General features: G+C 43.9%; 1 protein-coding gene across 1 annotated transcript in view; it reads right to left on the bottom strand.

Annotated features, from left to right (window-relative positions):
- LOC144480424 (uncharacterized) overlaps window positions 1–14,786 on the bottom strand; it is a 60,963-nt gene extending 46,177 nt beyond the window's left edge. The window contains exon 1 of the mRNA XM_078199837.1: window positions 14,545–14,786. Within this exon, the coding sequence (XP_078055963.1) occupies window positions 14,545–14,625 (81 nt within the window). The 5' untranslated portion in view covers window positions 14,626–14,786. The remainder of the gene's footprint in view (window positions 1–14,544) is intronic.
- Window positions 14,787–24,153: the final 9,367 nt, after the last annotated feature.

The following is a 24,153-nucleotide window of genomic DNA, read 5'->3' on the forward strand; positions in this document are numbered from 1 at the left end:
TCCAAGAATTTAGAAATCTCATCCTTAACGATGGATTCTAGAATTTTGCCAACAACTGAGGTTAGGCTAATTGGCCTATAATTTTCCATCTTTTTTCTTGTTCCCTTCTTGAACAGTGGGGTTACAACAGCGATTTTCCAATCCTCTGGGACTTTCCCTGACTCCAGTGACTTTTGAAAGATCATAACTAACGCCTCCACTATTTCTTCAGCTATCTCCTTTAGAACTCTAGGATGTAGCCCATCTGGGCCCGGAGATTTATCAATTTTCAGACCTTTTAGTTTCTCTAGCACTTTCTCCTTTGTGATGGCAACCATATTCAACTCTGCCCCCTGACTTTCCTGAATTGTTGGGATATTACTCATGTCTTCTACTGTGAAGACTGACGCAAAGTACTTATTAAGTTCCTCAGCTATTTCCTTGTCTCCCATCACTAGATTACCAGCGTCATTTTGGAGCGGCCCAATGTCTACTTTTGCCTCCCGTTTGTTTTTAATGTATTTAAAGAAACTTTTACTATCAATCCTAATGTTACTGGCTAGCCTACCTTCATATTTGATCCTCTCCTTCCTTATTTCTCTCTTTGTTATCCTCTGTTTGTTTTTATAGCCTTCCCAATCTTCTGACTTCCCACTACTCTTTGCCACATTATAGGCTCTCTCTTTTGCCTTGATGCATTCCCTGACTTCCTTTGTCAGCCATGGCTGCCTAATCCCCCCTCTGATAACCTTTCTTTTGTTTGGGATATAGTAGAATATCCCACACAGCTTTAGGCAGCAATGATAAAATAATATTGGACCACCAAGCCATGCGAGGAGACATCAAAGCAAGTGGCCAAGAGGTCGGCAAGGAGTGTCTTAAAGGAAGAATGCCAGGTCGAGAGGTGGCGAGGTTGAAGGAGGAAATTCCAGAGCTTAGGACCCAGGCAGCTGAAGATGTGGCCACCCAATAGGACAGCAATTAAAATAAGGGTTTTGTTTAACTCCTTCAGGAGGATGAGACCCAAAATTAAGATACTGGAGCAGAGCTAATTGCAGAGCAGAGTGTTCACTGCTGACAGTCATGCCATAACTGAACGGGGCATTAGTGAGACTGCACCCGGAGTATGGAATACAGTTTTGGGCTGATTTGAGGGATATGCTTGCATTGCAGAGAAGTTTCACTGGGCTAATTCCTGGGATGAAGCAGTTGCTCTGTGAGGAAAAGCTGAGTTGGCTGGGCCAGTTAGAATTTAGAAGACTGAGAGGTGATCTTATTGAAGCCAATCAGAATCTGAAGACACATAACAGGGTAGATGCTGAGAAGATGTTTCCCCTTGTGGGGGTATCTAGAATGGAGGACAGTTCCAAAATAAGGGGTCTCCCAATAAGACAGAAGTCATAGAAGTTTACAGCATGGAAACAGGCCCTTCGGCCCAACTCGACCATGCTGCCCTTTTTTTTCACCACTAAGCTAGTCCCAATTGCTCACATTTGGCCCATATCCCTCTATACCCATCTTACCCATGTAACTGTCTAAATGCTTTTTAAAAGACAAAATTGCACCTGCCTCTACTACTACCTCTGGCAGAAGTGAGGAGAAATTTCTTCAATGGGTGGTTAATCTTTGGAATTCTCTAGCCCAGGGAGCATGACGACTAGGTCAGAGAATATATTCAAGGCTGAGTTAGACAGGAACTCAAAAGGTTATGGAAGAGGGAGGAGGAAGGACAGTGGAGTTAGGACCAAAATCAGACCAGCCATGATCTTATCGAATGATGGAGCAGTCTCGAGAGACCAAAAGGCCTCCTCCTGCTTCTGTTTCCTAATGACACTGACCCAAGTCCTCAGCTAGGAAAGGGAGCCATTTTGGAGTTAGTGTGCAGCATAGTTTCTGATCATAAAGATGTTCTCTAAGATTTGCAGCACAACAAAGGAACCATTGTGCAAATAGCAGCCTTTCATGATCACATTATTCAGTGAAAACAGGTTGCACAGGAAAGGAGTAAGTACTGTTGCTACTTCAAAGTGTAAGAGGAAACCATTTTACATTAGACTCTCAACTGGCTCGCTACCGAAACTCTCAGGGCTGCAGGAATGTTTGGTGTCAACCTAGATAGCATCACATGACCCCCCCAAATAAAATTAATTCCATTCAAGATAGGACCAGATACCAGGCCAGATACTTGGGATTTCGCTGTGGAAATCCCAGGGATTCTTTTGACGAGAGTTGGCACAATTTCAGGTGTCCAATTTTTTTTCCTCGAACAAAATGACAGTTCACTTTGTAATGTGTGGAAGATAGTGCCGATCCGTAAGAGCGAAGTGTAACGCTGCCAAAAAAATTGGCATAACAGGGAAAGCACCAAACAATAGAATAAAAACCATGAACATTGGATCGAAGTGTATAATTAAATCATATTCTTAAATGGCAGGAAGTTGAAACAACAAAAAAACAGAATCAACAACTCCATAGAAATCCTGCCAACTGGAATTGAAAATAAAATCCAAAGAGATTGGAGTCTGTTGGCACATAAGCCAGGTCTACAACAACAACTTGCATTTATATGGTGTCTTTAATGTAGTAAAGCATCCCAAGGTGCTTCACAGAAACACCAGAATCAGAATCACAGAATACTACAATGCAGAAGAGGCCCTTCGGCCCATCACGTCTGCACTGGCACATTAAATGCCCTGACCTGCTCACCTAATCCCACTTGCCAGCACTTGGCCCATAGCCTTTAATGTTATGGCATGCCAAGTGCTCATCCAGCTACTTTTTAAAGGATGTGAGGCATTCCGCCATTAGACCATTAGACAAAATTTAACACCAAGCCACGTAAGGCAACATTGTGTAGAAAGATTAGTCAGTGAGGTAGGTTTTAAGAAGCGTGTTGAAGGAGGAGAGGGAGATGAGGAGAAGGAAGGGACCGGAGAGGGAATGGTGGAACACCTGGCCTAAGGACCAGACAACTGAAAGCATGGCTACCAATGGTGGTAGGCAAAGGGAACTGAGGATGTACAAGGGGGTCAGGATTGGAGCAAGCAGAGGGTTGTAGAGATATGTAAGGGGTGAGGCCATAAAGGGATTTGAACACAAGGATTAGAATTCTAAATTCCAGGCAACAGACAGAGAAAGCCTTTGTGGTGACAATGTGAGGAAGAGGAGAAGTGTGGTTATTGTAGACCGAGTGGTCACGTGAGAATGTGATGACACGGCTACAAAAGAGGTCATGTGGGGGGAGCACGGGGGGTTATCCCAGGAGAGCAAGTAGAGAGAGCATAAGTGTTGAAGTAACTGCTAAGCTAGTGAATAAACTACTCTTTGCTGAAAGTCCTTTCTGTCAGTGTTTCAGGAACCCTCCACGTTTCCATTTCTGTAATAAGAATCATAAATGATTTTACGCTTATGTCTTATTGGTTGTTATTTGTGAGACTTTAAGCTACAGGAGCTATTCTCTGTTTGTAGTGCTTACAATACTCAGCAGAGGCTGGAACCTCAGGTCAAACTGGAGCTTCGAGAAGCTTTCATGCTGCATGCCGGATTCCGTTCTCCCCCACCCAAACTCAGTCGCAATGGGCAAGATTATGAAGACTGAGAATTATCCCTTAAACCCATCTCAAACCCACGGCACAAATATGCCCCCATCAATGGGCTGAAATAATTCATCAGCTACCACTCCTAGAGTGGCTCCGTGAACACATGCAGTCAAACCCTCAGCTTGTTCTTCAGAAGTTGCAGCCTAAAACTGTCTGGGTGTGGAGTGGGAACTGAGCAGCTTAAGAAGACTTCAGCAACTGTTTTTTCCTTACTGGACAGGGAACTGGAGACACTCCCAGCACAACGGAAAGTCACTCAGTTCCATTTTGCTGTGCTAATATGCTAGTTTATTCACTTAACCTATTCCTCTGCATTCACTTTTTCAAATATTTGTTCACTTCCCTTTTTAAAGCCATGCTTCCGCCATTGCCTAAATATAGACACGGGATGGCTGGGCTGAATGGTCTGTTTCGGTGCCTATAATTCCAGGTAACTGCTTCTGTTTGGACAGAACAACCTTCCACATAATAATATCCTCCTAATCTCTTCCCCCCCCCCCCCCCCCCCCCCCAGTGTCTACTTTCATTATGTGGAGATGCTGGTGTTGGACTGGGGTAAACACAGTAAGAAGTCTCACAATACCAGGTTAAAGTCCAACAGGTTTATTTGGTAGCAAATGCCACTAGCTTTCGGAGCGCTGCTCCTTCGTCAGGTGAGTGGGAATTCTGTTCACAAACAGCAAACAGTCTACTTTCATTACAAAGATCAAGCCCATCCATTCACCTGACTCTGTTGCATCCCTTCCTTCCCCTACTTCACAGGATCAAATTTCCACAAAGAATCCCCTCCCCCCCCTCCCCCCGCCCGTGCCCTAATCCTAAACTTTATACCGTTTCTTCACTATCTCACCTCATCTCCTTCTCAAGTTCATCTTGTTCATGAGACCAGTGAAGGGCAGCCTAGGCTAGTGAGTGGGCTGCTTGCGTGGCCCTCCATCGTCTCAGTGGGTCGCAAGATTGAAATCAGGCTTGTTCACTAACCGTGACCCCATGAATAAGATTAAATGCAGTTAATACACGCCGAACATTTCATAAAGAATTATAGAAAATGCTTAATCATTTATATATTAATAGAACCATCAACTTCAAATGGTAAAAGCAAAATAAATATTTATACTTTGGATGCAGAGAGAGTGCACAGCTCTCACAGTCAATAAGAGCAATCAGCATGTACCTCACTTCACTTGCCCTTACTTTGCTTAATTTTTGATTTGATTTATTATTGTCACATGTATTAGCATACAGTGAAAAGTATTGTTTCTTGTGCGCTATACAAAGTACACCGTTCATAGAAAAGAAAAGGAAAGGAAAGAGTGCAGAATGCAGTGTTACAGTCATAGCTAGGGTGTAGAGAAAGATCAACTTAATGCAAGGTAAGTCCATTCAAAAGTCTGACAGCAGCAGGGAAGAAGCTGTTCTTGAGTCGGTTGATACGTGACCTCAGGCTTTTGTATCTTTTTCCCGACGGGAGAAGGTGGAAGGGAGAATGTCCGGTACGTGCAAATCACTTCAGTTATACTAATGGGATAAAACTACACGGACAGAAATCAGCAGAATGTGACGATCCTGCGCATGGGCAATGGTCAAATGTCTCAGCGGGTCGTACTCAGAACCCAGATGGGCCACATGTGGCCCCCAGGCCGCTCGCTACTGTGTTAGATCCTGTTTCTCCTAAACTGCCGACCATCCAACATCCCTTGTGGCTCCCTTTTTAGCTGACATTGTTAATGGTTCTCTTACCACAGGTGTTGTCCCTCTCTCCTTTAAATCTGCCATTATCACACCTCTCTTCAAATAAAAACAAAACCGGACTCCTCTGTCCTTGCACATCACCGCTCCCATCTCCAACTTCCCTTTCTACTCCAAAGTCTTTGACCGCATTCTCATCTCCCAAATCCCTGCTCATCTATCCAGAAACTCCACGTTCGAATCCCTCCAATCAGGTTTCTGCCCTGCCACAGCACCAAATGCCTCTCAAAGTCACAACAGACATCCTGCGTGACCGCGACAAAGATAAATGACCCCTTCCCATCCTTCCAAACCTGCCCGCAGCCGTTGAGATACATGAACACAAAATTCTGCCGCAGTGTCCCCAGCTGGGTGGGACTGCGTCCACCCAATTTCATTTTTATCTATGAAGTCATAGCCAGGAAATCACTAACTTCTTTTCCCACTCCCACACGCTCGCCATCAGTGTCCCCCAATGACTCACCCTTGGAATCCACCTCGTTCTCATCTTGATGACATGACATCATCTGAAAACACAGTATCAGCTTTCACCTGTATGATGACAGCATCCAGATCTATCTACAAAGGGTCGTGAACGAAGCCCAGTCCACCACTCAAACCAGCCTTCCATCCATTCACACTCTCTACACTTGCCTCGGAAAAGCAGCCAGCATAATTAAGGACCACACACACCCTGGACATTCTCTCCTCCACCTTCTTCCGTCGGGAAAAAGATACAAAAGTCTGAGGTCACGTATCAACCAACTCAAGAACAGCTTCTTCCCTGCTGCCATCAGACTTTTGAACGGACTTACCTCGCACTAAGTTGATCTTTCTCTACACCCTAGCTATGACTGTAACACTCTCTCCTTTCCTTCTCTATGAATGGTATGCTTTGTCTGTATAGCGTGCAAGAAACAATACTTTTCACTGTATACCAATACATGTGACAATAATAAATCAAATCAAATCTTTGGTCTCTCTCACCACCTCTGTTTCCTCACTGTTAACTTCATCCTTCTCCCGAACAACTGTCAGAGGCTTAATCAGATGGTTCTCAACCCTGATGCCATATTTCAGCCCCAGGTGGCCTTCCAAATACATACCTCCTCCATCACTAAGACCACTGATTTCTGCCTCTGTGACATGCTTCCACATCCCCTGCCTCAGCTCATTTACCACTGAAACCCTCTTTGTTACCTCTCGATTTGACTAATCCAACATGCTGCTGTCTGATCTTTCAAGTTCTATCCTCTGGTCATCGAAAACTCTTCTACCCGTGTCTTAACTTGAACCAGGCTCTGCTCCCCTGTCATCCCTGTGCTTCCGGACCAGATAAGACCTCCTCCAACTTTACATGTCTCGACCTCTGCAGATCTGTCAATTTTGATTGTCTGACCATATCCAATTTTAATCGCCTCACCATTGGTGGCTGTGCTTTCAGCTGCCTAGGACCTAGACTCTGGAATTCCCTCCCTAAACCTCTTTCCCCCTCTACCTCTCTTTTCCCCTTCAAGTCACTCCTTAAAACTTGCCTCTTTGACCAAGCTTTTGGTTATCTGCCCCAATATCCCCTTATATGGCTCTGTGTTCAATTCTGTTTGATAACTATTATAATGTCTGGGGACATTTTATTATGCTAAAGACACTATATAAGTACACGTTCTTGCTTTTGAGGTGATTATAAATTCTATTTGCCAATTCAGCAATAAAGGAAGTTGGTTTTTGTAGGAAATTCCTTTCCACTCTTGAAAGATGAAAAACTCTGAAGGTCAGACATCAAACAAAGTTTCAGGTTGACAATTGTTCAGTCATAAGTAGCGAGCCGGAGAATTGAGGGGGCGGAGGAAGAAGGGTAAAGGTCTAATTTTGAACACAGTGAGAAGTCTCACAACACCAGGTTAAAGTCCAACAGGTTTATTTGGTAGCACAAGCTTTCGGAGTGCTGCTCCTTCATCAGGTGAGTTGATCAGGTTTTCTTTTTATTTAGCAATGTCTGCGTTCCTACAAAAACAGATCCACTATTTCTAACGATGATGATCACAGTGGTTCAACAATTATTGGCTGAAGAACATTTGTACATTCCATGCACCCAACCTGCAATTCCCTCATTAAATTATCAAAAGATCAAAACAAGCATTTTCACTCACAACTTCAATCCCAATTCACTCTGTTCCTTTCACTATCCTTCTTTCGCTTCATTGTTAAAGTTTATTTATTAGTCACAGTAATGAAGTTACTGTGAAATTCCCCTAGTCGCCACACTCCGGCACCTGTTCAGGTCAATGCAACTAACCAGCACGTCTTTCAAACTGTGGGAGGAAACCGGAGCACCCGGAGGAAACCCACGCACTCATGGGGAGAATGTGCAAACTCCACACAGACAGTGACCCAAGCCAGGTCCCTGGTGCTGTGAGGCAGCAGTGCTAACCACTGTGTCACCGTGGCGCCCTACATTGGCTGAGGAAATAGACCAATGGGATTGATGTTCCCAATCTGGTATGTGGTAGAACAGATACAATTTGTCCTTCACGGATGCCTGACATTCCATCCAATCTAATAAAACCCAGCTGGGGAAAATCTGGCCGAGTCCAATCTGATGAACAGGTTGGATCTCACACTTTTCTCTCCAGTAAGATGCTGCAATACTTCGAAAATGTCTAATATTTTCACTCTTTTATAAATAACCTAGGACCAGGAGGGGGCCATTCAGTCCCTTGAGCCTGACTCTAATGAGCTCAGGGTTGACCTCTTGGTTTTAAAACTGACAACTGATCGAGCATCATTGTGGGAGTTCCAACCTTTTATCACCCTTTATGTGAAGAAGTGTTCCCTAATTCCATTCCTGAAAGATCTGACTCTAAATTTTAGACCCTGCTCCGTAGTCCCGGCCCTCTGAACCAGTGGAAATAGATTCTCTTGATGTATCCTAAACATTGCTTAATGGAGAATGAAAATCAACTCAACTGCTTCAACACCCTTAACCTTTCAGTTATTTACATTACATTGCCCTTGAACCCTTAGCTGGTAGAAGCTCTGACACTCCCTCAAAGCATCGCACCCCTCCCTATCACCGTAACACCACATTTTTACCTCATTAATCACCTCAACCTACACATCTAGGACATTAAAGCACAATTTATCATGGCCAATCCACTTAACCTGTACATCTTTGGACTGTAGGAGTTTGTCCGATAGAAAGGGATAATGGGGGAATTGGGCAGGGAGTGAGATGGGAGAAACTCTCTCCAAGCTGGAGTCATATCTGGCCCAAAGAAAGATTGGTCGCTGAGTGTCAATCATTGCAACCCGGGACATAATTGAAGAAGTTCCTCAGTGTGGTATCCTGGACCGTAACTCTCTTTAGCTGCTTCATCAATGATTTTCCCTCCATCAGAAAGTTTGGGTTTGGGAGGTACTGTCAAAGGAGCCCTGGGGAGTTGCTGCAGTCCATCCCATAGGTATCACACATTGCTGTCACAAAGGTGGTGGATGGGTACCCATCAAGCCCACTGCTTTGTGCTGAACAGCATGGACTTCTTTGAGTGTTGCTGGGACTTCTTGAGTGTTGCTGGAGGTACGCTCATCCAGGCAAGTGTAGAGTATTTCATCACTCTCTTGACTTGTGCCTTCTAATGCATTGTGATATCTGACTAATGTTAATGATGTTATGTAAATATTGTTGCTGTAGGCGGTAGGGAGGCACTGCGGAGTCAGCAGCTGAGTGACACATTGTAGAATACCAAACCTCTCTTCTGAGGAAATGAGCTGGAAGCTGAACGTGATACCATCATCAGTGAACGTCCTGACTCTATGATGGAGGGAAAAACATTGATGAAGCAGCTAAAGAGAGTTATGGTCCAGGATACCACCCTGAGGAACTTCTTCAATGATGTCCCAGTTGCAATGATTGACACTCAGTGACCAATCTTTCTTTGGGCCAGATACGTCTCCAGCCTTGGAGAGAGCTTTTCCCACCCCACTCCCTGCCCATTCCCCCACTATACCTTTCTACTGGACAAACTCCCACAATCGAAAGATGTACAGGTTAGTTGGACTGGCCATGATAAATTGCCCCTCAGTGTCCCATAATGTGTTGGGAGACTGAAGGGCAAAGTCAACTTCAGTGGGGTAAAAACAGACTTGATCTGAATAAATTGGAATCAAAGGTCGGAAGGAAATATGGGAGAAATTCAGAGAAGAGATTATTCGAACACCATGAAAGGGAAAGGTATGGCAAACAAATCCAGAGCTCTCTGGATGAAAAAAGGGGATAAAATTTGTTCTGATCCCAGCTAACTGACAAGTCAAATCCCAGGGTAGAACCCAGTTTGACAGATCCTAACTTATTTTTTGTTTAGAAAAACATTGAGGGTGGTTACTGAACAGAGTTCAGGCTGCTGCTGAACTTTTAAGAAAGGAATAGAACATTTCAAACAAGAAAAGATCAACTATAATAAACTATTACCTCACCCCAACTATACCAAGATTTGTAAAGGTAACACAAGTTACAAAATCTATTTTATGCTCTAATGTTCACAGTAAGTACAGTCAATTTTAAACCAACTGTAGTCAGACACCCAAAACTCTGAAACCAATTGGCAGATGCCACCCAAAACAACTTCCATGAATCGTTCATCAATTCCCCCCAGCTGCCTATCACACTCTTAGCCAACTGATTTCACTGAAAGTTGGCCTTTCACATGAGGGTTTCCAATGTCTGCTCGCAAAGAACACACCTTCGCATTTTCTCCCAAATGCTGCTTTCTCATGGATGTCTTCACCAAGGATCCACCTCCAGGGTTTCAACCACTCCTTCCGGCATTCCTCTCCCGAGGAGCGCCATGTGTGTTTAAGCTTTAGCTTCCATGCAGTCTCTCAGATACCTAGCTATGCCAATAGAACACCACTGCTTCACAAGCCTGTAGTGGAGTCACCAACTTTTGGGTATCCTTGGATCTCTAGATTCTCGCAAGCCCATGTTATTCCAGGTCTGTACCTTGTCCTTTCTTGTAAATTGGAGTCTCTGCTCCTCACTCTTAAACTTCACTTAAGAGGACCATTTCCCACATTCCTGTTTTTCCCTCAGACTAGCAGGTCTTCTTGGGACAGCCTTCTGTCCCTCTCTCTGGTTTTTGGACATTTTTCTTTCTTATTCTGGGACCTGCCCTCTATAGTCCCACTTCATGTCCGGTTAGAGAGAGACTTAAACTTCTCTGAGAGCATAATCACCAACTGAATCTCAAACAGCTTCCTGTTCCCCTATGGCCTTTCCATTACTCAGCGACAGCCCAGTTTTTATATATTGTGTTTTATCTCGAGTCATAAAACCTCATTAAAATGCAGGAATCTTTAAAATTGAAACTAAAGTTCAAGATTGTATAAGGTGTTGGTGAGACCACATCTGGAGTATTGTGTCCAGTTTTGGTCTCCCTATTTGAGGAAGGGTTGTTGCGGCATTGGAGGCAGTTCAGATGAAATTCACCAGATTGATTCCGGGGATGAAAGGGTTGACGTATGAGGAGAGATTAAACAGTTTGGGCTTGTACTCGCTGGAGTTTAGAAAGGTGAGGGGGGATCTGATTGAGGTATACAACATTTTAAAAGGGATTGATAAAGTAAATGTAGACCAAATGTTTCCTGTTATGGGACAATCTAGAACAAGAGGTCACAGGTATAGGCTGAGAGCTGGTAGATTTAAAACTGAGATGAGGAGGAACTACTTCTCGCAGAGGGTGGTGAATTTGTGGAACTCGCTGCCCCATAGCGCGGTGGAATCTGAATTGTTGAATGGTTTCAAGAAGGAGATAGATATATTTCTAATAAAAAGAGGGATAAAGGGAACCAGGTGGAGAGATGGATTTGAGACCAGGGAGAGATCAGCCATGATCTGATTGAATGGTGGAGCAGGCTCAAAGGGCTGTATTTGCTGACTTCTGCTCCTAATTCCAATGATTCTTTAACTCACAGATGCAGAAATACAAATTAAACTTACCAGATGTTATTCCTAACACCTACAAATACAGGTGTAACTTATTTTAAACCATCTCTATATCCTAATAAAATCAGGATAAGAAAAAGGTGTGGATATGGCAGATGTCAGATAGAAAATACAATTGAGAACCAGACTGAATAGAGAAGATTCAGAGGACAGGTCAAAAACAAAGAGGAGCAAAGACGGAGTATGAAAAGAGACTGGCAGCTAACATAAAAATAAATCTCAAAGTCTTCTGTAGGCTCAGGGGTGGTGCCAGAGGACTGGAGAATTGCAAATGTTAAACCCTTTTTCAGAAAAAAGGTGCAAGGATAAGCCCAGCAACTACAAGCCAGTCAGTTTAGCTTTTGTGATGGGAAAACTTCAAGAAACTATAATTCAGGACAAAAATAATTGTTGTGTGTTTTTCTTTTAAGTTAATAAATATTCTTTAATAATTGATCACAATATGACTTGACTGTTCCCCACTGGTTTGCATATCTTTCCTCACATTGCCCCAAATGGAAAATATACACCACTAAGAATCGGGGTTCCAAGTTACCCTTCTGGGTTTTGGGATACCCTTTAACATTTGGGGTGTTCTTAACACTAGGCTTCATTAATAGGGGCACAGAATGCAAGAGCAAAAGAGGATATGTTGAACTTGTATAACACACAAGTTTGGCCTCAGCTAGAGCATTGAACCCAGTTCTGAGTGCCGCACTTTAGGAAGGATGTGAAGGCATTAGAGAGAGACTGCAGAAAAAGGCTGCACTCAGAACAATGGTTTCAGGGATGAGAAACTTCAGGTTTGAAGACAAATTGGAGAAGTTAGGACTGTTTGCCTTGGAGAAGGCTGAGAAGAGATTTGATAGAAATTCAATTATCAAAATCACAAGGGGAGGGCGGCGGTCAGGAAAAAATAGATAGGGGACACTATTCTCACTCGTGAAAGGATTGAAAACAAGAGGATACAGACTTAAGATAATTTGAAAAAGAAGCAAAAGCGATATGAGAAAATGCTTTTTCTCACAGCGAGTAATTAGTGTCTGGAATGGACTGCCTGAGAGTGCTGTGGAGGCAGGTTCAATCAAGGCATTCAAAAGGGAATTAGACTGTTATCTGAAAAGTGAGGAAGGACGTTAAGGGTTATGGGGAGCAGCCAGGACAATGGTATTTGGTGAATTTCTCAGTGCAGACACGATGGGTTGATTGGCCTCCTTCTGAACTAAAAAAAAATCTATGACAATCTGGTATCCTATTGAGGGAGTGCTACACTATTGAAATTACTGGGCTGTATTTTATGGTCTCACTCATCCTGAAACCGTAAAATCCTGCCAGAGGTCAACGGACACTTCCATGGTCCACCCCTCGCTCGCTCTGATTCCCATGGCGGTCAGGGCGGTTAAATTTCGGCCATTGTCTTTCAGGTAAGATGTTAAACAATAATCCCGTCTGCTCACTTGGATGAAGGCAAATGCTCCCATGACACTATTTTAAAGAACAGCTGGGGAGTTACAACCATGCCCTGGTCAATATTCATCCCTCAAATCAACATCACAAACACCGATTATCTGACCATTATCACTTTGCTGTTGTGGATCTTGCTGTGCGCAAATCTGCTGCCCAATTTAAAATAATTACATTTCAAAAGCACTTCATTGGCCATAAAACAGTTTGGGATGTCCTCAGATTGGGAAAGGCGCTACAGAAATGCAAATCTTTCTTTCCAAATAAAGAACTGCGATCCTCTAATGTTACTCTGGTTGCCCCTCGGTGACAGGCTCAGGACGAAAGGCAGGCAACCATTTTCAATCTTGTTCTTAGTGAACTGGGTCTTAGGGCGGGATTGTCTGGCCGCACTCACCCCAAGACCGGAAAATCCCGCCTGAGGTCAACGGACCTTTGCACGTTTCACCCCTGCCTGCTAGATTCCCATGGAGGGTGGGACAGGAAAATTCCACCTTTAGTCTTTGACCCGAGTCAGCCACTGTCTGATGTCATCAGTCTTTAGAGGTGTCCCAGTGTGGTAACTGTTAGTGCATTGCTCTCTAGCTCCCGGCCTCAGCCTGAAAGACTGACATTTGCAGTAGGAGAGGCGGTGATATGTCATTGGACTCGTGTTATCCTGAGGGGCAGACTGATTCTCTGAGGACATGGGTTCAAATCCCACCAGGTCAGCTACTGGAATTTAAATTCAATTATCAAGTCTGGAATTTACAAAACAGTTGTCACAATAATGGCAACCATGAAACTATCATCGATTATTGCATACACCAGGAAGGAAATCTGTCTACATGTGACTCCAGACCCACAGCAATGTGGTTACCCTCTGAACTGGCCGAGCGAGACACTCAGTTCAAGAGAAATTAGGAATGGGCAAGAAATGTCGACCTTGCCAGTGATGCCCACATCCCAATAAAACAAAGTGTGAACACCAGGGTTCTCTCAACTGCAATGAAACAAAGTCCAGGAAAAAAATCCAATTGCACAGTTCTACTCTCTGTCCCTGTCAAATGCAGGGGGTCCAAATGGAATGCACCACTTTCATGATGTTAGTACTGCAGCAGAGTCCACTGAGGACATTGATACTTGATTTATTATTGTCACGTGCATTAGTATACAGAGAAAAGTATTGCTTCTTGCGCGCTATACAGACAAAGCATACCGTTCATAGAGAGGGTGCAGAATGTAGTGTTACAGTGATAGCTAGGGTGCGGAGAAAGATTAACTTAATATAGGTCCATTCAAAAGTCTGATGGCAGCAGGGAAGAAGCTGTTCTTGAGTCAGGGACCTGATTTAAGGTTTCCTCCGAGAAAAGGGAATTTAATTTTCCCACAATCACCGCCCATCTTCCAAACCCGGGGAGGAAATCAGTCAGAACTGACCTGAGTGATTTTTACCTGTAAATCATGCTTTGTGACCACATTCTCTCTCTTCCTCAAACTTGTTTTTTAATAAAGGAAGTGGAAGAATAATAATTCCAAGCGTTTATTCATTTACCTAATTGGAGATTAGACCTCAGGCACACTCAGCTGCACAGGGCGCGGTTGTAGGTGATGATGAGCAGCGCGATTATTTTGTCAATAGTTTGGAGGGAATAAACTTTTATTTAAAATGCTGAAGGTGAGTTTGAAGATTTGGCACCAGTTGCCTTTCTCGGGGTCAGGACAGCAGGCTGGGACAGGACAGGAGAGGGTGAGCTACAGGGACAGGCAGGGCTGGCATCTCCGAGATGAAAGATCTAGAACAGACACACTTACATGTGCGGCCAGGGCAGAGACACAGATGAGAATCCCGGTCCACTTCTGGAGAATGTCCAGCGCTGAGAAAGTGGTCTCCATCGGTGACCAATGCACAGAGTGCAGTGGAACAAGAACCCCTGCCTGAGTGAGTGCCCCACTCTCAGCAGCTTGTAGCGATGATGCTCTCCCCGGGTAGGCACATATCACTGTTGAGCTTGGTGCTGCGTTATCTCACTGCCTTAGAAGAACTTTAACTGCGTGAGTTTCCGGAAGTTGCCCCGCCAGTAACATGACACTGACAGAATAAACTCTGCCCGCCCCGCCGTAATGTGCTCTATGGAGATAAGCCTTCTACCAGCGCACAGACACATTGCTCCATTACAGACAAGCAACAGTGCTTCCTTTAATTTGTTTTAGGAAGTTTTTTGTGGGTGTTTTTTAAATTTATTTATTAATGTTACAAGTAGGCTTACATTCACGTTGCAATGAAGTTACTGTGAAAATCCCCTGGTCGCCACACTCCAGCACCTGTTCGGGTACACGGAGGGAGAATTTAGCACGGCCAATGCACCTAAGCAGCACGGCTTTCGGACTGTGAGACGATTTTATAGTTTTAGGTTGTAAAACCTGTCCACATGGATTTGAGAATAAATGCTATCTTTGAGATTCCCTGGCCCAAGAATGTCTCATTTTCTTTATTGGGTGTTTAAATATAAAGAACCCACTCCTACCTCTGCCCAATCCCTCCCATTCCTCTTACCTTTCCGTGTCTCTTTTCCTGCCCCCTTAATGAACCATGGTCCCCGGAAGAGTTGGGGATTTAGTTCAGTCGGGCAGCATCATCGGTGCAGGCTTGGAGGGCCAAAGGGCCTGTTCCTGTGTGCTGTAATTTTCTTTGTTCTTTGTTCCCTGTCTCTAAGTTCCTGTTATCCGAGAGGTTATGGATGAGGTGTTAGTCAAGTGTTAACTGTGTTGCTCAATTGTGTCTGGAAGGACTGACTTGTGCTGGTTTATACACAATAGCCTCATTTTCAATCTGTGTTCTGAATTGTGGGTTCCCGTCCAAACACAGCCAGTGCGAAAAGGAGAAGCATTAAATCTCTACCTGAGCCACAGGTGGCACGGTGGCACAGTGGTGAGCACTGCTGCCTCACAGCGCCAGGGACCTGTTCCCGGCTTGGGTCACTGTCTGTGTGGAGTTGGCACGTTCTCCCCGTGTCTGCGTGGGTTTCCTCCGGCTGCTCTGGTTTCCTCCCACAGTCCAAAGATGTATGGGTTAGGTGGATTGGCCATGCTGAATTGCCTCTTAGTGTCAGGCGGACTAGCTGGGGTAAATACGTGGGGATAGGGGTCCCACCCAGGAGTGGGATTGTGGTTGGCACAGACTCGATGGGCTGAGTGGCCTCCTTCTGCACTGTATGATTCTATGAGGTTGAATCAAAAGGCCTGAAACAACATAATATTGTAACAACAATTATATTTACAGCACAGAGGCCATTTTCTCCAACTGCCCCATGCCAGTGTGTATACGCCAGAGTAACCTCCTCCCATTCCCACTTCATCTCACTCTATTCATTTATCCTTTTGAGCCTTCCTCCCTCATGCTGTTTGTCCAACTTCCCCATAATACACCAGCACATCAGCCACTGGTAGCGAGTTCCACATTCTCATCACTCTCTGGGCAATAGCGTTTATTCTGAGTTCCTCACTGGATTTATTAGTGACTGTCTTTTATTTATGATCCCTAGTTTTGGTCTCCCCACAAGTGGGAACATCTTTAATAAAAGTAAAATACTTTGGATGCTGGAATTCTGAAATAAAAGCAGAGAGTGCTGGAAAATCTCAGCAGGACTTGTTATACTGCAGTCTGCTATTGAGATTGATAATAAACCATGAGATCAGTGCTAGTAAACTAACTGGAACAGTTTATTAACACATCTTAATCCTAGCACAGTCAGCACAAGACTGACCAGCAAGCTCGAGTCATAGAATCCCGACAGTGCAGAAGGAGGCCATTCGGCCCATCGAGTCTGTTCCGACCATAATCCCACCCATGCCCTATTTCCGTAACCCCACACATTTACCCTGCTAATCCCCCTGATACTTGGGTAAATTTAGCATAGCCAATCAACCTAACCTGCACATCTTTGGACTGTGGGAGAAAATTGGAGCACCCGGAGGAAACCCACGCAGACACGGAGAGAAAGTGCAAACTCCACACAGACAGTGACCCAAGGCCAGAATTGAATCTAGGATCCTGATGTTGTGAGGCAGCAGTGCTAACCACTGTGCCACCATGCTGCCCACTGTGCGACCGTCCCTGATCACCTGACCTGTTCTCTTAAAGGGGCACACCCCCAATATACATAGCGGGCCAAGCAAACAGCACCTGTGGAGAGTGAAACTGAGTTCACTTTTCAAGAATGTATGACTCTTCTTCGGAACTAGAAGACAATTTCTCTACATCGGCACCATCAAACCATTACATCATCTTGAAGATCTATATTAGGCCGCACTCTTTGTTTTCCTAGTGGTAAAAAGCCCCATCTGTTCAATCTTTCCTGATTATTACAATCTTTCAATTCTGGTATCATCCTGGTTGAGATTTGTTGGACTTTCTCTGAATATTCTATCAATGTGTTGGGCTGTGTATCTATGACTGGATCATATTTAAGATATATCTTGAAGACATTACCTTACTTATCAAATCACCTAATGATTAACGTTTGGCGTGTTTTATTAATCTGAGCCCATGAGGCAAAACCAAGTTATCTACGTGAAATATATAAGAACAGTAGGATATGTTTCAGCCTCAGTCAGTCAGGCAGAACCCCACTGTAATGGTTCAGCCACTCATTTGGGGCGACACGGTGGCACAGTGGTTAGCTCTGCTGCCTCACAGCTATGGGACCCGGGTTCAATTTCCGGCTTGGGTCACTGCCTGTGCGGAGTTTGCACGTTCTCCCTGTGTCTGTGTGGGTTTCCTCCCACAGCCCAAAGATGTGCGGTTTAGATGGATTGACCATGCTAAATTGCCCCTTCGTGTCCTGGGATGTGTAGGTTAGAGGGATTAGTTGGGTAAATGTGTGGGGTTATGGGAATAGGGCCTGGGGTGAGATTGTTGTCAGTGCAGACTCGATGGGCTGAATGGTCTCCTTCTACACTGTGGGGTTTCTATGATTACGCAGTCCACCCGATTTCCTACTTTTTTGAAGCTGATTTGCGACCAGCAGGTCTTTTACCCGACCAATGGTGGGAATTATTTCCTTATTTCTTTTGAAAAATATGTCTATTTATTTATTTATTACAGCCTTAGACTGCATTCATATATCAAACCAGTTTTAGTTAGGTGATTGATGTTTGGGAATTCAGCCCGTCAAGCCTAGTCTGCCATTCAATCAGATCATGGCTAATCAGAGACGTAACTCCATAAACCTGCCTTTGCCCCATATCCTTTAATATCTCTAAATAACAATTTATCAGTCTCAGAGTTAAAATGAATTGACGTCACATCAATGCTGTTTACAGAAGAAAGTTCTTCCACTGTCTGCATGTACAAGTACAATTGTTTCCTAATTTCAAGCCTGAAGGCCTAGCTCTAATTTTTAGTCTCCTAGTTTCAGATTCCCCAATCAGCAAAAATAGCTTCTCACTATCGAGCTTATCGGATCTTGAAAACATTGATCAAATCACGTCTCATTGCATTAAATTCCAGAGAACACAATCCCAGCTTGTGAAATCTCTTCATTCATTCTTTGAAATCCCAGTTGCATTCCGGTAAATTTAAACTCCCTTCCCTCTTCTTCCTGAGTTGTGGTCCCCAGAACTGAAGTTTGGCATGTCAGCTACGACCCTCACCAACTTTTACAGATGCACCATAGAAAGCATTCTTTCTGGTTGTATCACAGCTTGGTATGGCTCCTGCTCTGTCCAAGACCACAAGAAACTACAAAGGGTCATGAATGTAGCCCAATCCATCACGCAAACCAGCCTCCCATCCATTGACTCTGCCTACACTTCCCGCTGCCTCGGCAAAGCAACCAGCACAATTAAGGACCCCACATACTCTGGACATTTTCTCTTCCACCTTCTTCCGTCGGGAAACAGATACAAAAGTCTGAGGTCACATACCAACCGACTCAAGAATAGCTTCTTCCCTGCTGCTATCAGACTTTTGAATGGACTTACCTTGTATTAAGTTGATCTTTCTCTACACCCTAGCTATGACTGTAACACTACATTCTGCACTCTCTTGTTTCCTTCTCTATGAACGGTATGCTTTGTCTGTACAGCGCACAAGAAACAATACTTTTCACTGTATGTTAATACATGTGACAATAATAAATCAAAAAAATTAAAATCACAGTATTCTAAGTGTGGTCTAACCAGGACTTTGTAAAACTGCATCGTGACCTCTACATTCTTGTATTCAAGTCCTGTAGATGTAAAGACTAGCATTGTTTATGTTTCTCTTCCAGTGCTGAATGTAGAGTCACACGTCCCATAGGCACGATTGAACCCTTTGCCATTATATGTGGTGTATGTGGGTTAGCATTTCACAAAACAGTTCATTGTACCATTAAATTAAGTGTAATGCCCTACTTGTTGCCCTGTACTGATAAATAGATGTTAAATGCAACAAAATCAAATTAAATTAAGATGTCAAATGTAAGTAGGAAGACACAGCAGGTTACTAAAGGTAAAAGTACTTAGAAAATAATACAGATTGAATCAACCTTTTGAGGAGGTAACTAAGTGTGTTGATGAAGGTAGGGCAGTTGATGTCATATACATGGATTTTAGTAAGGCATTTGATAAGGTCCCCCATGGTCGGCTTATGATGAAATTGAGGAGGTGTAGGATAGAGGGAAAGTTGGCCGATTGGATAGGTAACTGGCTATCTGATCGAAGACAGAGGGTGGTGGTGGATGGAAAATTTTCGGATTGGAGGCAGGTTGCTAGCGGAGTGCCACAGGGATCAGTGCTTGGTCCTCTGCTCTTTGTGATTTTTATTAATGACTTAGAGGAGGGGGCTGAAGGGTGGATCAGTAAATTTGCTGATGACACCAAGATTGGTGGAGTAGTGGATGAGGTGGAGGGCTGTTGTAGGCTGCAAAGAGACATAAATAGGATGCAAAGCTGGGCTGAAAAATGGCAAATGGAGTTTAACCCTGATAAATGTGAGGTGATTCATTTTGGTAGGACTAATTTAAATGTGGATTACAGGGTCAAAGGTAGGGTTCTGAAGACTGTGGAGGAACAGAGAGATCTTGGGGTCCATATCCACAGATCTCTAAAGGTTGCCACTCAAGTGGATAGAGCTGTGAAGAAGGCCTATAGTGTGTTAGCTTTTATTAACAGGGGGTTGGAGTTTAAGAGCCGTGGGGTTATGCTGCAACTGTACAGGACCTTGGTGAGACCACATTTGGAATATTGTGTGCAGTTCTGGTCACCTCACTATAAGAAGGATGTGGAAGCGCTGGAAAGAGTGCAGAGGAGATTTACCAGGATGCTGCCTGGTTTGGAGGGTACGTCTTATGAGGAAAGGTTGAGGGAGCTTGGGCTGTTCTCTCTGGAGCGGAGGAGGCTGAGGGGAGACTTAATAGAGGTTTATAAAACGATGAAGGGGGTAGATAGAGTGAACGTTCAAAGATTATTTCCTCGGGTGGATGGAGCTATTACAAGGAGGCATAACTATAGGGTTCGTGGTGGGAGATATAGGAAGGATATCAGAGGTAGGTTCTTTACGCAGAGAGTGGTTGGGGTGTGGAATGGACTGCCTGCAGTGATAGTGGAGTCAGACACTTTAGGAACATTTAAGCGGTTATTGGATAGGCACATGGAGCACACCAGGATGATAGGGAGTGGGATAGCTTGATCTTGGTTTCAGATAAAGCTCGGCACAACATCGTGGGCCGAAGGGTCTGTTCTGTGCTGTACTGTTCTATGCTCTATCTATGCTAACCCAAATGGTTATATGTATTAAAAAAAACTTTTGCATATATTTTGCACCTAGTTCATTAATTAGCAAGGCTGAGATTAAGCTGTCTTTTTTAATCTTCCTAATATGATGACATGCATGAATAACTTAAAGCTCAGATTCAGGAACTAAATAGAAGATATTGAGAGAAGTCTTAATATTTATTGCCGATCAAAGATCTTGGAATAAAGGGAATAAGTAATCAAGTTTGGAGATACACTGGAGCACAATGTGCAACATAAACTTGAGGTCATCCACAATTCTGCTGCCAGTGTCTTAACTCACAACAAGTCCCGTTCACCTATTACCCGTCATGGTTGATGGCCTTAGGCTCCCGCCTAAGCAACACCTCAATTTTGTAGTTCTTATCCTTGTCTATTAAATCTCTCCATGGCTTCATCACTGCCTACCTCAGAAAACAAAGAAAATAAAGAAACAGAAAAAAGAATGATGGGGAGATGCTGGCGTTGGACTGGGCTGGGCACAGTAAGAAGTCTTAGAACACCAGGTTAAAATCCAATGGGTTTATCTGGAATCACGATTTCAGAGTGCTGCTCCTTCAAAAAGGAAAAAAGGGGGTCAAGATGGAAGAGAAAGTTCACAGACTAAAGTTGTTGAACTCAATGTTGAGTCCAGAAGGCTGTAATGTGTTTTTTGTTTTCTTTGTTTGTTCCCATGGAAACACCCCTCCGCCTCCCCCACCACCACCATTGGGCCATCTGTCACATGTTCTTTAGTTTTGTTTTCACTGAGCACTGACCTTTATTCTCCTATTAACACACATTCTGCTATCTTACCTTTATGCCGCTATCAGCACCACCTTAATGCTACCATTAACACTCCCTTTGTCTTGTGTCCCGGACATCTTTGTTAAAATGTTAGCTCCGACCTATCCCTGATCTTCTATTCCGCTCCACCTTCTCCAGCCCCCTCTCCAACTATATAATTAATTACATTTCTACCCCTCTTTAGCTCCGAGGAAGAGTCATTCGGACTTGTCTCCACAGATGCTGCCAGACCTGCTGAGTTTATCCAGCATTTTCTGTTTTCGTTTCAGATTTCCTGCATCTGCAGTATTTTGCCTTTATTCTCAATTTCTATATCATTAATATTATTTGTTAACATATGATGACATCTCATTTTTCTAAATGTGCTGACAAATCTGCCAATCTAATGACAGAGAGTCGAAAGAACACTAGTCTTTCCTTTTGGAACCACAAATTTATCTGATGGATTACAATTTCAGTCACAGTCGATGATCCCTTGACTGAGAGCAAGATTAGCAATACAAACAGGAATAGACCATTTGGCCCCTGGAGCCTGCTCCACCATTCAATAAAATCACAGCTGATTTGACTGTGGCCTTAACTCCACTTTTCTGCCTGCCTCCAATCATTCTTGCCTCCCTTGTCGATCAAGAATCTGTCCAACTCAGCCCTGAATATACTCAATGATGTGGAGATGCCGGCGTTGGACTGGGGTAAACACAGTAAGAAGTCTTGCAACACCAGGTTAAAGTCCAACAGGTTTATTTGGTAGCAAATACCCTAAGCTTTCAGAGCAATGCTCCTTCCGTTTTTCATAAAGGAGATTGTTCTAAGATATGTGCTTTAATCTTGCAAGATAATCTCTTATGCGGGGCTAGTTTCTTCAAAATTAGTCTCACGATCTGACAAGCTGGGCAAAATCCCAATTGGTAGTTGCTCTGAGAAGATGATGGTGGGTTAGCTCCTTGAACATATGCGTTCCTTCTGGTAATGGTGATTTTGTAATGATATAGAGTAGGGTAGTCAAGATTCTGAGCCAGTGACTGAAGAAAAGCGTTGTGTGTTTGCATGCGCTTAGTGTGTGACTTAGTGATGGTGTTCTGCTGCTCTTGTTTTCCTTGGTGTTAAAGGTCATTTAGGAAGGAGATGTTCTCAAAGTCATCTTGAGTTATTGCAGTATATTTTGTAGAGTAGATCGTACATACTGCAGCCACAGTGTGCCAGTGGTGGAAGGAGCAAATATTGTCCATAGGTAAGGGTAAATCAAGCAAGTTGCTGTGCCCTAGACAATATTAATATCCTCAGTGTTGCAACGACAGGCCAGTGCTTCATCAGCCTCCTGATTACTTTTGGATAGTGGAATGGCTTTGAGAAGTCAGGAGGTAATCCACTCATCTCTCACAGCCCAGCTTTCTGTCCTGCTCTTCTCGCCATAATGTTGCCATCTGTGCAGTTGATCTTTAGTATCATTGTGGGTCCTTCCAGGGATTGATAGAGACTGCTGGAGGCAAGGTTGTTGGTAACTTTATCTTTTATTAAACTTAAATATAAGAGATTAATTAATGCTGTCCTGATTGACCTATTTATCAGCCAAGTTGCTCAGACTGTGTGTTATGGTGCACATCGCAAGTGAGTGGGCAAACATTCGGCAGATGGAATAATGGGGAAAGGTGAGGTTGCCCTTTGGGAAGAATGGAAAGGCAGAATATTATATAAATGGAGAGAGACTGCAGAATGCTGCACGACAGAGGGATCTGGGAGTCCTTTCACATGAATCTGAGTGGAAGATCTCTGTATAAAGGAGCATTGCTCCGAAAGCTTAGGGTATTTGCTACCAAATAAACCTGTTGGACTTTAACCTGGTGTTGTGAGACTTCTTACTATACTCAATGACCCAGACACCACTGCTTCCTGGGAGAACTCCAAAGGTAACGACCATGTTGGAGAATTTATTCTTCTTCATCTCCTTCCTCATCTCCATCTGAAATATAAGATCCCTTGTTTTGAGTCAGTGCCCCAGTTCTAGGTAACTCCATGAGGGGAAACATCCTCTCAGCATCTACCCTGTCAACACCCGCTCAGAATACTATGTGTTTCAAAAAGATCAGTTCTCATTCTCCAAAATTCCAATAGGACCAAACTTTCCTCATAAGACAATCCCCTTCATCCCAGCATCAGCCGAGTGAAACTTCTCTGAACTGCCTTCAATGCAAGTATATCCCTAATAGAATCATAGAATCCCTACAGTGTAGGAGGAGGTCATTCAATCCATCGAGTTTGCATGGACTCTTGGACAGAGCACCTTACCCAGGCCCACCCCTCTGCCCCATTCCTGTAACCCCATGCATTTATCCCACTAATCCCCCTATCCGCACATTTTTGGACTGTGGGAGGAAACTGGAGCACCCGGAGGAAACCCTCGCACACACAGGGAGAACATGCAAACTCCACACAGACAGTCACCCAAGGCTGGAATCGAACCTGGATATCTGGTGTTGTGAGGCAGCAGTGCTAACCACTATGCTGCCCTCCTCAAAGGGGACCAAAACTTCACTCAGAACTCCAGGTGTGATCTTACCAATGCCTGTAGAGTTGTAGGAAGACTTCTCTATTTTTAAACTCCAGGGCCTGGGTAGAATGCTTTGTTGGAGAGTCGGTGCAGACTCGATGGGCCAAATGGCCTCCTTCTGCACTGTAGGGATTCTGTTCTATCTGCCTTGCTATAAAAACTAACATTCTATTTGCCTTTCTAATTAATTAGTGTAAGTGCACGTACCATTTGGATTCATGTGAAAGGACTCCCAGATCCCTCTGTCGTGCAGCATTCTGCAGTCTCTCTCCATTTACATAATATTCTGCCTTTCCATTCTTCCCAAAGGG

The sequence above is a fragment of the Mustelus asterias genome, chromosome 2 (genome assembly GCF_964213995.1).
Source record: "Mustelus asterias chromosome 2, sMusAst1.hap1.1, whole genome shotgun sequence".
NCBI lineage: Eukaryota > Metazoa > Chordata > Chondrichthyes > Carcharhiniformes > Triakidae > Mustelus > Mustelus asterias.